This window comes from Strongylocentrotus purpuratus, unplaced genomic scaffold (genome assembly GCF_000002235.5).
Source record: "Strongylocentrotus purpuratus isolate Spur 01 unplaced genomic scaffold, Spur_5.0 spur5_scaffold_19, whole genome shotgun sequence".
Lineage (NCBI taxonomy): Eukaryota > Metazoa > Echinodermata > Echinoidea > Camarodonta > Strongylocentrotidae > Strongylocentrotus > Strongylocentrotus purpuratus.
The window spans coordinates 6,781,619-6,796,352 of record NW_022145604.1 but is presented as its reverse complement, the minus strand read 5'-3'; the positions used below and the strand labels follow the sequence as shown (position 1 = coordinate 6,796,352).

Sequence of the window (14,734 nt, the reverse complement as noted above, 5' to 3'; positions counted from 1 at the left end):
GAGGGGGGGGGGGGGGGAGGGAAGAGAAGGGGAGAGATGTATGGGGAATAGAGGAATGATATAATGGTAGGGGAATAGAGGAATGATATAGTGGTAGGATATAAAAAGATAGTAAGAGACAAAGATAAACAGAGACAGCTAGAGGTGAAGCGATCGTGTAAAGGAGACAGAGAAAGAGTGAAAGACAGAAAGAGAGAAGGAGAGAGAGAGAGAGAAAGAGTGAGAGAGAGAGAGCGAGAGTGTGTGTGTGTGTGTGTGTGTGTGTGTGCGTGTTTGTGTGTGTGTGTGTGTGTGTGTGTGAGAGGAGGAAAAGGCAGATATATTTGATAAAAAAGTGAGTTGCATGTAAACTCAATATGCATTTCTTTAGCTCTAACACCATAAGAAACATAATTAACAGTAAACCATATTCTAATTAAAACATTTATTTGAACTATATCTCGTTTGGAATAAAAAGAAAACACAATATTCATTACCCCAAAAATGTACAGGCCAACAAGTTTTGACCTCAACTAAACTTCACAAACACTTGAACAGAAGAATGGATATCACAGTTGTATACATGTTCCCACCTAACATTATTTAATTTAACAACCTATCCCCACTTTCATACATGCTACAGACTTCTATAAGAAATTGCCCTGGATAGTCCAAAAGAGGCTCTTTTGTCTGTCACGTAAAAACACGGGCGCCAATGCATATCGTTCTAATACGATTGAAGTTCTTGTTAATATTATTATTCTTGTTATTAACTGATACCCTATTGTAAACGTTGGTAGCTAGGTTTTTAGTTTAATTAAATATACGAACTTGATACCCGAGTTACATCAAGAAGACAAATATGAAACCAAAAGCAGGCCGAAGAGTGAAAACAAATTACGTTACCTCCAATGTCGAGGAATCGGTCGGTTTGTAGTCGGTACAGAATTGGTTTTGGCGGTGAGGGTAAGGTATAAGAGAGTCTGTGAATTAAGACTAATACATATAACCGCCCACACACCAACGAATGCAGGGAAAGTGCGTCAAGACTATAAATATCTTCCATTTTGCAAAGTGTGTCTTTACATATTATACGCACTACAGTTTTATATGACTCTGTGTACAGCTATCTCAGGGCGTAGTACTACCGAGATAATACCGCACTGCTTTCTACTAATGCCTTTTTAAGGGAAGAAAATAGCAGAACTATTACTGGTAAGTGGCGTATTTTATCTACCCATCATTAAATATTGATATCGTCAAGAAATTAGCACGATTATTAAATAAATGACAAGTCCAGTATTATATTACATAGGGAAGAAAATAGCAGAACTATTACTGGTAAGTGGCGTGTTTTATCTACCCATCATTAAATATTGATATCGTCAAGAAATTAGCACGATTATTAAATAAATGACAAGTCCAGTATTATATTACATAGGGAAGAAAATAGCAGAACTATGACTGGTAAGTGGCGTGTTTTATCTACCTATCATTAAATATTGATATCGTCACGAAATTTGCACGATTATTAAATAAATGACAAGTCTAATATTATATGACATATGTTTCAAAGAACAAGGACTTGTACGAATACATATTGTTGAGATGCAATGTTTTTTATGCACATTTCTTTATATATGATTCTAACCCTCGAGCAATTTTCATCTTGGAAAGGATATGCAGGTAGATGTATATACTTCTGGTGTTACTGTGTACCCTACAATCATAATATCTAACGTATTATCATCAGCGCTATTAATATATGGCTATGGCGGCCAGCTTCATATGCAACTGCATGTCTGCATCCCATTTTCCATTAGGATACTGCACAACTGCGGCCTTGTACGGGTAAATAGATATTTTATTTGACAATGTCAATCTTTTGTTATTCTACAATATCTGTAGTTTTGTAAGCGCTCTTTTAATGCACGTATTTTTTATTTCATTTCTGTCCCCTCAAATTTCCGATATTTGTCTTCTCTTTCTCTATTCCTCTATTTGTTTATCCCATTGTTTAACAAAAATCTTATTAAGGATAATAGTTATCTTCATCAGCAGCACTATCACTGTTGTCATTATTATTATTATTATCATTAATCTTTTTTTTAATCTTTTTTTTTTTTTTAATACTATTATCATTATTGTTGTAGGTGTTTAGTTTTATATAATGTATTACCTAGCGGCAATATAATGAAATATTTTCAAACACAATACTCATCATAGATTTCTGTAATCATTCTGCAATTTCGTTTGTGGAGTGAAATCTGTACAATGTGATGTGGTTTACATTTTTTTTTAAAGTTTGAATATCGAGGCCAGCTGCGAGTGCATCACCTAAAATATGAAATAGGCAGATGTTTCAAAATAATATTTCCCCTGTGTAATATGATGAATGTAGTATAATGAGTTTATATTGTGAAACATGTAGTCCTGCACGTGGTACAAAATTGATCACATGATGAGAATCAACACACACGTTTCAAGGTGATACATAAAACTGTCATTGCCTGGGCAGGGACTTTGGGTGATCATAACATGTAATTTAGTTGGCAAGTTGTCATCCGCTCATGCAGCCTGTGGACTTTCTCAAACCAAGTGATTCTTTACACATTATACTAGGTGTCTGCTGTCGAGAGATTTTTAAATTATCCTTGGTGTTAAGTGGACGAAAAACCATAATGTAGATCAAGCTGTTTGGGTTTTCTTAATAATTATGTAGTATCTTACACTTACCAATTGAAAGGAACAGGATACAATGGTCAAGTACTCTCTTTCATATCTATAGTAAACTCCATAAAAGGACATATAAAGAACTATAAATAGCATACTGTTTTCCGCATAAACACAAAATAATTTGTTTTCACTACTTATACAGTTAAGATTTTCAAATTAATATTTTAACATGAATTTGTCTTTCATAATTAAATACATACTTATTGCATACATTAATTATTGCTAGGATGGACAAACATTATGGATTTTCCTACCTTATTACAAGTAATGTAAACAATTCGTATTCTGACTATTGAAATACAGTTACTCATGACAGGTGAATGAAATAATTTGTAACGAGGCAATTAACAAAGATTTATGCATTAAATGTTATTACATCATGAAAATAGCGTATTATTGTGGCAGGAGCATAAGGTTGTATCACTGTCTCTGCTCCTGTGACAGCGCACTGCCGTGGTAAATATCCAGTAATATCTGAATTTTTTAAATTTCAACCCTGCACAAAATTACACCGCACCTATACCTAAACTATTGATAAAAATAGAGTCCGGAGCAATGTAGCACAGTAGGCTGGAGCAGTAATAAAGCCAAGTATTCAGTCATGAATCATTTTAATGCAGGAAACCAGATTGACAACTATAAAACGCCCTTATCTGCATTTATATGTCATATATATATACATACAACGGTTTATTACGACTCTTTTGAAATACCCAAAGCTGTGCCACGCAGACTACACATTATACCCGACATTGTATCACAGTACTGTAGACCAAAGTCCACCACTTTTCCACACCCATTTATGGACTTATAATATTGTTATGATGCATTCACAATCACTAGTCTCTACTGTGGCAAGTGAAAGCGTAATGAACCATTGGTAATAAGTTCATAGATTTGTATGAAAGCAGTATAATATAAGAGAAACAGAATGGCGAAGTTTAATAAAAAAACAAACTTACCGATAATAAGGAGAGTTATGAATGTCTGAGACAATTATGAGATCACTAAATCTATGCGAATTTCAAATTGCCAATCTGATGAGTGAATTGTGACGTAGTCATGGACAGCCCATGGAAAGCCCTCCTGAGTTCTATATTTTGAAAAATGTACATTTAAGTAATTTTGTTTCTTGGAACATGTCAAATAGGACAGTTTTCCGGCACTACATTCAGCCAATTTGAAGTGCCTTTGCGTGTAGTCATTACAAATATCAAAAAACACATCCTATACAATTTAAAATACAAATTATATTAAATCAATTATTCCAAGATATATGATTATGTGGAATATAACAATTATGTTTTGTAAAGGAAACTTGTGATAATAATGATAGTGAGTTCTTGTACAGCGCTTATGTCTGTCAGACTTAATAATTGACGCTCCTGGCGCTATGCAATCGTCACCTGGCTTTCAGCATGTCTGCCATTACGACGCTCTAGCATTTCAAGGAATTAATATCTGCCAGGTACCCATTGGAATCACCTGGGTCGAGTGTGGCAAATGTAGATTAATGTCTTGCCAAAGGACATTAGTGCCAAATGGTACAAACTGGTATTAAAACATATGCCGTTGGTTAAATGAAACATATTGATGTAATCGTAACAATTTGAAAATGTTTGCGTGTCTTGTATCGTCCCGTATTGCAAAATCCAAGTTCCCATTATTTAAACATATATATATATATATATATATATATATATATATATATATATATATATATATTATTCCATTATTAATCACTGCTCCGTATCAAATTTGAGTTTTTCAATATTGCAATTTTGACGATGAGTTGCCTGGGGCGGTGAGAGAGAATTTTTTGAAAGCTTTTTTAATTTTCAAATTGAATAGATTGCCACTTGTAGACCTGATTCCAAAGGCAGAGGTAACCAATCATTGTACAAAGGATTCGATTTGCGTCAGTGGAATTTAGATGACCTACTTTCTTTTGTGATGATTGTGTATAGTTCCAGCATGGGGTCTATAAACAAATACAGTCAACTTAAGATAACAAGAGTTATTGTGAGATATTGCTAGAATATTCATGCTCTATTTATTTCCCTTTTGAGGGGGAGGAGAAAGGCATAATCCAGAAAGTTGAAGGTCACGATTATCAAGCCCAAATTTGTGACTGTGATTAACCTTAAGTACATTTCTCCTATTTCCTCCGTTAAAAAAAATCATAACATTTCATAAAATGTGTATTTTTCACTATAACCATGGAAAATCTTTATTATACCAGTGACTTAAATACATTATTTGGCCATATGTTTGTGTTATTTTCCCATATGTATATTCAGTTATTAATAATCACGAATACATTTGTAAAATTCATTCAAAATAGGAATGGAATATGTGCTTGCAAATTTAAAAATTTTCCTACTTAATGTAGAACACGTGCAATTTTTAATATCATAAACCTGTTTTTTCCCTTCTATTTCTCACTCATCGTTTTCTTTTATTGGTCTGATTTTATTACAATTACTGTAGGTTCATAAGTACGTCACTTTGTACCTGTATGTAGCAGTACTAAAACTGTATTTTGTTTATCATTATCAATAATGATAATGATAATAATAATAATAAACATAATAATATGTCTCGTTTACCGAGGGCTTAACCTTATCAATGTAATACTGTTCTCCCTTAGGGCCCTGCAACCATGTTCTATGCAAAAAAAGAAGAAAGAATAAGGGGAAAATGATCTAAAATCTCACCGCCGCGGCGCGCGCCGTTAATTGCTCCAGGATTCATTATGTCATAATATTTTCTCATTTACATTTCTCACAATGGTGTATTCATTGCCAATAGAGTCGCCAAAGTCGTTGAATTTACACTTATCAATGTATTTCAAGCTGAAAGTTAGGATTCACCAGAGGCACTCGGCTTTGCATTGTTCATATCTCAAATGCCGCCGACAAAAAATTAATAAAGGTTAAATGTTTGTCAAATTATGGGACAATAAAATTGAATCTGGCAACGCCGAAACTATTGGCCCATGTCTAGTGCATGCCCAGCCCCACTCCGGGAGCATTCATGTTCCCAAAATCTCTGGTAAAGGGGTATTGTTCACGCAATAAAGTCGGGCTCGTAATACATTAACAAAAAAAATCGGCCCATTTGATTTCACAAACGAAATTAGGTGATTTAAGTCAGGGACCAGGGTGCGATTACCAGCGGAGATGGGTTTTTTTGTTTAAACCTTTGCAAAAATGAAAAAAGGTAAACAGCACTGAGTATTATTTACAAATCAATGCTCAATTAGTCTCTAATTTCATTATATATATATATATATATATATATATATATATATATATTATGGACATCATCAAGTACATTATGATGGAAAGAAGAATTTTAATATTTTCCACCGTTTTAGGTAAATTTGACCCGACTCCAACATGGCCGAACCACCAGTCTACACTCCCCCTGAACAACAGAATACCGCCGACCCACCTCCCGGAGTATATCCAGAAGGTCAACTGGCAGCAAATCCGCAGGGCCACCCGGTAGCATATCAACAGGGCCAACCGGTAGCTTATCCGCAGGGCCAACCGGGAGCATATCAACAAGGTCAACCGGTAGCTTATCCACAGGGCCAACCGGTAGCATATCAACAAGGTCAACCGGGAACATATCCGCAAGGCCAACCGGTAGCATATCAACAAGGTCAACCGGTAGGATATCCGCAGGGCCAACCGGTAGCATATCCACAGGGTCAACCAGTAGCTTATCCGCAGGGCCAACCAGGGGTAGTGTATCCGCCAGGTCAGCAGGTCGTCATCACTCAAGGGGGCGCCACCCATGTGTACCAAGTAAGAACCTCTTATTGAGGGATCCATGTGGTGTTCCACAGGGATACGTGATATGGCCTATCATTTTCTGTAGGATTTATTCAATTTATTGATGAATCCTTTGGGCGTAGGCTGGGGTCGCTCTGTTAGGGACTTATTGTAGTAAAATGATAATAAGAATATACATTTATAGAGCGCAGGCACTATGCAAATATATTCTACTGCGCTGCAAGAGCTCCTGGTATGCTTACTATCTACAACATAAAGTTAAAAATTAACAATATGTAGCAAAATATAGAACTTTGGGACTAAAGAACAAAATGTAGGCCTAATTCACTCTCCTTTCCATTAGCCTATACAATTTGCTTTCTCCAGGGATGAGGTGTTGGTCTATCTTTTCCCTGCTATGTTATTGGAATTCAAAGTGAATTTAAATGAAAGTTAAACTTATTGATAGGTATCGAAGCATATTCGTTTACATGACAATACACCAAAACAACAACGTGCAATGTTCTTTTTACAACGCTACAGAAAAAAGTTCTATCAGGTAAAGACAAATTGTGTTTATATTTACTCGATAATAATTAAAATCCAGTTTGACAATGACTAATGATGTGCGCTTTGGATTTAGATAGATGTAGTATATAAAATGCACGACCATACCATTTTGCTTTTAACACTTAGAATCCATGGCTTCGTTTTCCAGACTACATTCTTCTTTGCCTAATTTTCAAACTTTTCCTCAATTTGTTGTTAACCCTTTTAGACTGGCAGCAGCTCGGGTGGTTGGAATAATACCTCCGAACATTACAACCAAAAAGCCGGCTTAGCTACGGGGATAGTGCATCTGATCGTAGCTATCCTGTCTGTCATTCTCGGCGGGGTTGCATACGCGTTTCCAGTGTATCAGGTCGGCTATGGAATCTGGTCTGCCTTCATTGTAAGTTAATCATTCTTTCATTCGCGATTTTATTTCTTTCGGGGGTGGGGGTCTTTTTAAAAATATTTTTTTAATTGAAGCCCTAGATACCCGTGTTATAGACAACTTCTCCCGAAGTTTGAAAACAATCCCCAGTCCCTCCCCCAGCTTGTCAAGTCCATACAATACTTAAAATCTTGGCTCGAATGCTTGAATTTAATGTAAATCTGTTTTGGGAACTCTACTCTGAACTGCTGTCTCGACATTGATGCTTCATGATGCCTTTCAATTTCCAAGAAATATTATTTATGTTTTATTGCTTCACCTTTTTCGATGTCATAAAAAAAAAATTAAAGTCTCCGTCTCTTTTTCTAGTAGCCCCTCTATATGGCATCCATCGGACACAGAGATTATGCTTACACCAGCAACTTACCTCTTTCTTATATTAAGGTTTTCAAAGAAAAGTTGCGGTTTAAAAATTTACGTCGTATTTTCTCTAAGTTTTCTAAGAGCGTCTGCCAGATATAAGGCAAGAAAGCATGAAAGGGAACATCATCTTTTGGGCAATTTCTCTTCCACTTGAAACATCCAGGTGTACTGATTCGACTTTAATGTATCCAGTACACAATCAAAGGAAAATATTGTTCAATTAGGCTCTATGTGTGCATTTTTTCATTAGGTACATTGATTTTATCTCTTTAAAAAAAAACTCTTTACAGTTCTATCTCCCTACAGGAATCTTAGGGATCGTTAGCAAGAAGAAGAACTCGTGCGTGGTAAGTGATGCCTATTAATCCCTTTTCCACTTAGGCCTATCATATTCCTTTGATTTGATGTATTTATTCACCCCCAGAGGCGGCCCTCCGCGGGGGGGGGGGGGGGGGGGCAAGGGGTGCTTCAGTGCCCCCCACTTTTTCAAGCACCCGAAAAGTGCACCTTTTGAATAGGAATAGTGCCTCTTTTACTTTGAAAAGTGCCCCTATTAATTTGTAAACGTGGCCCTTCCCCTTTTCAACTCTGATAAGTGCCCCCTTTTTTTTGGAGACGTGCCCCATTTCCTTCGACAAGTTTACATTTTCATTTGCAATAAGTGTCCATTTTCCCTTCTCATAAGTGCTCTTTATAATCTCTAGTAAGTGCCCCTAGTTAGGTACGAGAAGTGCCTCTTTTCTCTTTTGATAAGTGCCCCCTTCAACTTTGATAATTGTCCTATTTAAATATGAGAGGTACATGCCTCTTTTACTTTGACAAGTGCCCCTTTTTCTTTGTAAGAAGTACCCCTCTCCTTTTGATAACTACCCCCCCCCATTTCAACTCGGATAAGCGCACCTTATATTTTCACATTTTAAGTGACCCTTTTTCTAATGATAAGTGCCCCATTAAAAAAAGAGCCCCTTCCCTTCTCATAAGTGCCTCTTCTCTGGTAAATGACCCTTTTCAGGTACGAGAAGTTACCTCTTTTCGCTTCAGATATGTGCCTCCTTCACCTCCGATAAATGCCCCTTTGAAATCTGATCGGTGCCCATTTTCTTTTAGCTAATGCACATTTCCCTTTATTACTAGTGCCCCTTTTTCATTCACATAAGTGCCCCTTTTCACATTTGGGCAATCCTCGAAATAGCGGCAATATTCGATTTATGCAAATTAGGGACGCTTCCACTGCTTGGATGTTTTTGGACTTTTAGTATGTCATTTGGGGAACCTTACTAAAATGCATTGCAGTGAAAAATGTTTTAATGCAATTATTTTTACGTTTACCTAAAAATGTAATATCTTTCCTAGCCTATGATTCCCCAAAATGTATATGAACAGTTTAGCAAAAATTAGATAAAATCATAAACGATTGATAAAAAAAAAATATAAGAGACAAACAAAGATAAAAACTGGCATGGTAAATCTGTAAGGGGCATACATATTGTGTCTTGTGTATATAATATATACCATTTTTAGACTTTAAGAGGACATCCGGGCCGGGCGCCTCCTCCTCCCATCCCGCCCTCCCATCCCTCCATTCCATTATCACAATGTGACATCATTTCTTTATCAGATCATCGCATACATGGTGATGGCAATCCTGTGTACTGTCCATGCTTTCGGGATGCTGGCATATGAATCATTTGTAGCCGCAGTGCTGACCTACTTTGTGTCTTGTTACCGACGGTACTATGGTTTCAGCTCCGATTATATCTGTGCATATCATCGTTCGGTGGTAAGTCATATGCACTTTATCTTTACATTATTCTATGAATGCATGGAATCCTTCATCAATTGAAGTGATAGTTGAGTTCTTGTTTCAGACAGCAAATGCGTTCAAAGCGCAAGTTATTGCTTTCATTCTTATTTATGACATTTCTAGTTTCTAGGACCTAAAATTGCTACGAAAGTAATTTAAAACCCCAAAATGTGTGGAATTTAGCCAATACGATCATACCAATTATGCTCTACTTTAAAAAAAGAATACAGCGACCGTTAATTGATTAATTAATTAATAATAACAATACATGGGTCGGTTGGTTGTACGTATTAAAACCAACACAAAAAGCCAACATCGGCATTGGCTGGAATAAAACGTATAAGGCGCTATTTTCAATGGCTGGTTCAAATTATCTAATATTTGTGGTGTACACAAGTATTAGAAATGGTTATATTTATGGATATTTCAGCCGTCTCCGAACCGATTTCGATCGAACAAAGATGATTTTTTTCATTTAAATTGCATGTTCTTTCAAATTTGACACTCATTTTTTCATTATCTCACAAAAATATTTTGTGTAACGCCCTCTGCAACAAAACTGAACTATCCCCTTAAGCCTCGTTCAGAAATGACAAGGCAAAACCGCGGTGGTTTTTTCCTCTTCTTTATGATGACATGAAGTGTTTTGCACATCATATTTCTGTATCTTATAACGCAGAGTTCAGTGAAGACGGGTAGAACCTTTGTTGCGCGCAGTTAAGTTGTGCTGAAAGTTGTTATATAATGCTCTGCACATCATTTTACAAAATCTTCTTTAAAGATAAAACTGTTTTACATATTCCACTCTTCAAAGATTTATTAAACAAACGCTACGATTGATTTTATGAAATTATGACATCTTTTTTCAGACTCTCTAAACATTTCCTAAAATGTCCTGTATGTTTCTCCATAATTATTCATATTTTATTTGATACGGTCACTATGTCATTACAGACAATTTACTAAAGACACTAAGTTACCTCAATGTGCGTGTAAAGGATATTAATCTTATTCTTAACCCCTTTTGCATCAATAACTGAAATTAATTTTAGAGCTTGCTACGATATATTCATGCGCAAGCTCTCGTGCTCTGATGCTATTCAACGCTTTTCTTGTAACATATGAGAAATGCGACGTTCAAAAAAAGAAAAACTTCTTTGTTTTCGTTTAAATTCTTTTGAAATCTACAGGACAAGCGATACTACTACAAAACAGCCGAGATAGTTTCATTAAGAATGGCTAAGTACTTTTTAAGATGTTGCCAATAGAAAATCGCGTTGCAAACTCATTTGATACAATCCGTATACACCGCCTTTCTACATGTAGTTGTCAGATTTGTTTCCTTCTAAGCCCCTTTCATCTTGTTTTCTCGACATTTCCAACCAGGGTGCCGTTTGCGTTCACTCCATACTCGCTATCCTCGGCTTGGTCGAGTTCATTAACTGTATCGTGTCTGCTGTCTACTGCTGTGGGGGACACTCCTGCTGCTGTGCCAAAGCCTCTACCAACCAGACCAATGCCAATACTGCTACCACGGTATGATACAAGTTAACGTATATATATCTCACCTAGGTCCTATGTTACTCATTGAATAACGGGTCATGTTTTGTACTTTTCTACTTTGAAGCGATTTTTTTTTTAAACTTTAGAGCGAAAGTCAGCCAAGAATATACACAGGGAATCAATAAATCTCGGGAAGTTTGGGGAGGGGGGGGGGGGGGAGGCTGGCTCGTATTAGATAAAAGCTTTCACCATTTTCTAGTGGCTATCTTCAACTAGAAAATAAGTGAAGTACTTCTTTTCTCAAAATTGAAATTTCTATTTGCAGTGTGTGCGTGTGCGTTTGTTTGCGTACGAGTGCGTGGGTTTGTGTGTGCGGGTGGGCTTTTGTGTGTGTGTGTGTGTGTGTGTGTGTGGGGGGGGGGGGTGGCGGAGGGTGGGGTGCATATCTTTTATCTACTGTTTATAAGGTATGCCAGATTTGGTTTTGTTGGGGGCAGGCCGTACCCCCTCCGTCCCCCTCCTGGATCCGCTGTAAGAAAGAGTAAGAAGGAAAGGTGGATAGAGTAACATAAGAAGAGTTAGATATGCTCAACATACTTCCTCTCGCTAACATTGGAAAATACTTTTGAAAAGAAATGTAAAGACGCGCCTTAAAGTTGTCTTCAGTATCACAGATTTTTAGATTTTCCGGTAGTTTTTTTTCCAAAGTTCGGCCGATGTAACCTAAACGAAAGAGCGAGACCCGTAGAATTTAGTAAAGAGATCCAACAAAAGTGCATAAGATTAATTCGTAACATTTTTGTTTCTCATTTAACAGGTGCACTATTATGGCCAGGCACAGCCAATGACAGTAGCTAATACTGCACCGGGTCCAGGTATTGGGATTTTTATCACCTTGAAGAATTGTATTTCTTGAAAATCGGTTGATTGCCGTATATGTTTGTAAAATTGCCGGGGATGGATGCGTTAACGACCGTGGATCACATGGTTCGGCACTAATGTCCTGTGCCCGGCCCCCCCCCCCCACTCAGTGTTATTTAGGGTACGCATATGCGTGTTCCAACCGACCCCCCCCCCCCTTTTCAGCAAAAGTCCGGTGTGTAAAGTCAATACGGCTCGACCTTTTTCTTTTGTATACGAGCCTCTTTCAGTACCCCCCCCCCCTTTCAGCAAAAGTCCGGTGTGTAAAGTCAATACGGGTCGACCTTTTCTTTTGTTACGAAAAGGACATTTTGGCAACACGCATGGGGTCCGTCCGTTCTCGGAGTGTGGGGGGGGGGGGGGGGGTCCTGTGGCAAGACATTAATCTGCATTTGTCACTCTCCACCCAGGTGTTAATTGGGTACCCGGCAGGATGCGAACGTTAATGTGGTTGGATATTAGGCATGTGTGCGCTTGTAAAATGGCGCCTGGCCTGATCACGTGCACTATATATCATGTGCATAATGACTAGTATAATTATGAGCGGAGGGCCAAAGTCAAATATCATGCTAAGTTTTTTAATTGGTTGCCACTACCACACAAACTAAGCACACCTTGTTTAGCCGACATTTTCTGAATCATCCCAGAGTATAGAAGTACTTATGAATTGCACTCGCCACTCCTAATCATTGGAGCTTTCTGCACTTTATTCTGCACATTATTGTTATTATTACTATTTTTATAATCATTATCATTTTTAGTAGTAGGGCCTAGTAATAGTTGAACTAGTAGTATAATAATTATAATGATGATGTTCATTATCAATATTTATATTAATTGTATTATTATCATGACTATCGAATCATTACTTTTAATGTATTTCAACAGAAAGCGGAAAATAGATGTCTGAATACTGATCAATGACATCATGATGACGTGACATCCAGTATCTACACTCAGAAGAATCCAAAACCACACCTTACTTCAAGATGTTGGCACTGATCGACATATTTACTGAAGAATGTATCAACGAAAAAATTGATATGTTACACATGTTTGTTCAGCTTCAAGTTAATATAGGGATGCATTTTACATACTTAGATTTGTCATAAAGCATGCCGGCCACCCCCTAGGGATTTGCCAACAAGAATAATAAACAAATAATATCCAGGTTTCGTGAATTACCATCATAGTCAAAGCGATCCCAAAGCTAGGCAAGCCTGCTAATTCGGCGGGATGAAAGCTAACGGTGCCAAAACAATTAAGTACACTAATTAAGATTTTTATCATCTTCAAAAGAACTTGAAAGACATTGCAGCTTCATAAACAGGTTGACTAATGGTATTATTTTAACTCTCATATTTTCTTGACAAGACAGTATAATGTTTCTGAAATGTCACTGTAGGGGCCTTTTAATACATATCTGTACAACATCATGTATATTTTTGAAAACAGTATGATTGATAAAACACTTGTAAAGATTATATTCCACTAATCCTAGATATTTTTCAAATGTAATCATATATTATAAGCAAAAACGAATATGGCGTATTATATAGGCATAAGTATTATTAAGTCAAAAAAGATGTATACCTTGTATACATTTTTTTTCTTCTTCTTTTTACCTTTTAAATTATCATTTTTTATCGTAGATTCCAAGAGGCTTTCTATGTATATATTTCGGATGGTTCAATATTCGGTTTTGTTGTATTTTAAAAGAAGTCGTGTGTATTATATCTTCACTGTTTTTTAACATATTTTCACGTATTTTAGTCTAGTAAGTTTTTGCACAAATCAGAAAAATTATTTCTTAATTGCATATATGTAATATTATTACTAATGTTATGAATAAGGGGCAAAGGTGATTGCTTCTGTCTGAAAAACTGTTTACGTGATTATTTGAAAATCTATCATCTAGGTCACAAAATGTATGATAGGAGAAGAGAAGGGGATCTACAGCTCCGGAGACAATCGCTCAGCGATCAATATCCTACACTAACACAATTTAAGACCTCACCCTTGGACGATATACCCAAATCCAATCTGGGCAAGTTAAGAATCATATCCAGACTTTTATCCGTAATTCCGGGGTGGAGATATTCTACTAAAAACATATCAAAAATCAACTGAATCTTCATCCATTGTACGTGGGGTCGGATGAGACCGTGGCTTAAAAGGACTTTACCATCGCTGGTGCCTTTAACATTTAATCAGTTTATACGATTATCTTTGTTATTTTTTGTTAATTTTTGTTATTTTTTTTTTTTTTTTTTTACTTCACCCCATATAGTAGGCTATCAAAAATTATATACGATATATGTATATAATGGTTTTTTTTAGTTTTTTTATAAACGGATGGTAGCACAGGCAATTCATTGTAACGTGAATATCTTTGTGTAAACTATTAACGAGATGATCTTTTGCAACATGCTTGGTACTTCAAAATAATGTTCCATACATTGGGAGCGTTTTCATATTAAATAATTGTATCATTGTGATGGTGTATTAAATTTTAAATAAATTGATCGAAGGTTTATCGCTAGATTATATAAAGTATAGGTTGATTTTTCCGAAGTAGTTGCGATTGTGTTTTTGTTAATACGCACGTTGTGAGTTGAATCAGCCAAGGGTATAAATATAGATACTACA

The 14,734-nt window shown here is 36.5% G+C and overlaps 1 protein-coding gene across 1 annotated transcript; it reads left to right on the top strand.

Moving 5' to 3' along the window:
- The first annotated feature begins 319 nt into the window (after positions 1-319).
- LOC115926200 lies at positions 320-12,987 on the top strand. Its single transcript, XM_030990834.1, has 8 exons — positions 320-1,194; positions 6,095-6,530; positions 7,276-7,449; positions 8,148-8,204; positions 9,476-9,637; positions 11,048-11,197; positions 11,982-12,039; positions 12,974-12,987. Exons 2-8 carry the CDS (start codon positions 6,117-6,119, stop codon positions 12,985-12,987), a joined length of 1,029 nt encoding a protein of 342 aa, XP_030846694.1. The 5' UTR covers positions 320-1,194; positions 6,095-6,116.
- Positions 12,988-14,734: the final 1,747 nt, after the last annotated feature.

What these genes read in the sequence shown, in the direction of transcription:
- LOC115926200 (XM_030990834.1), top strand. Translation starts at nt 6,117, where the DNA reads ATGGCCGAACCACCAGTCTACACTCCCCCTGAACAACAGAATACCGCC. An exon ending in AGAAGAAGAACTCGTGCGTG is followed by an intron (nt 8,205 to 9,475) that starts GTAAGTGATGCC and finishes TTTCTTTATCAG; the next exon opens with ATCATCGCATACATGGTGAT. An exon ending in ATGCCAATACTGCTACCACG is followed by an intron (nt 11,198 to 11,981) that starts GTATGATACAAG and finishes CTCATTTAACAG; the next exon opens with GTGCACTATTATGGCCAGGC.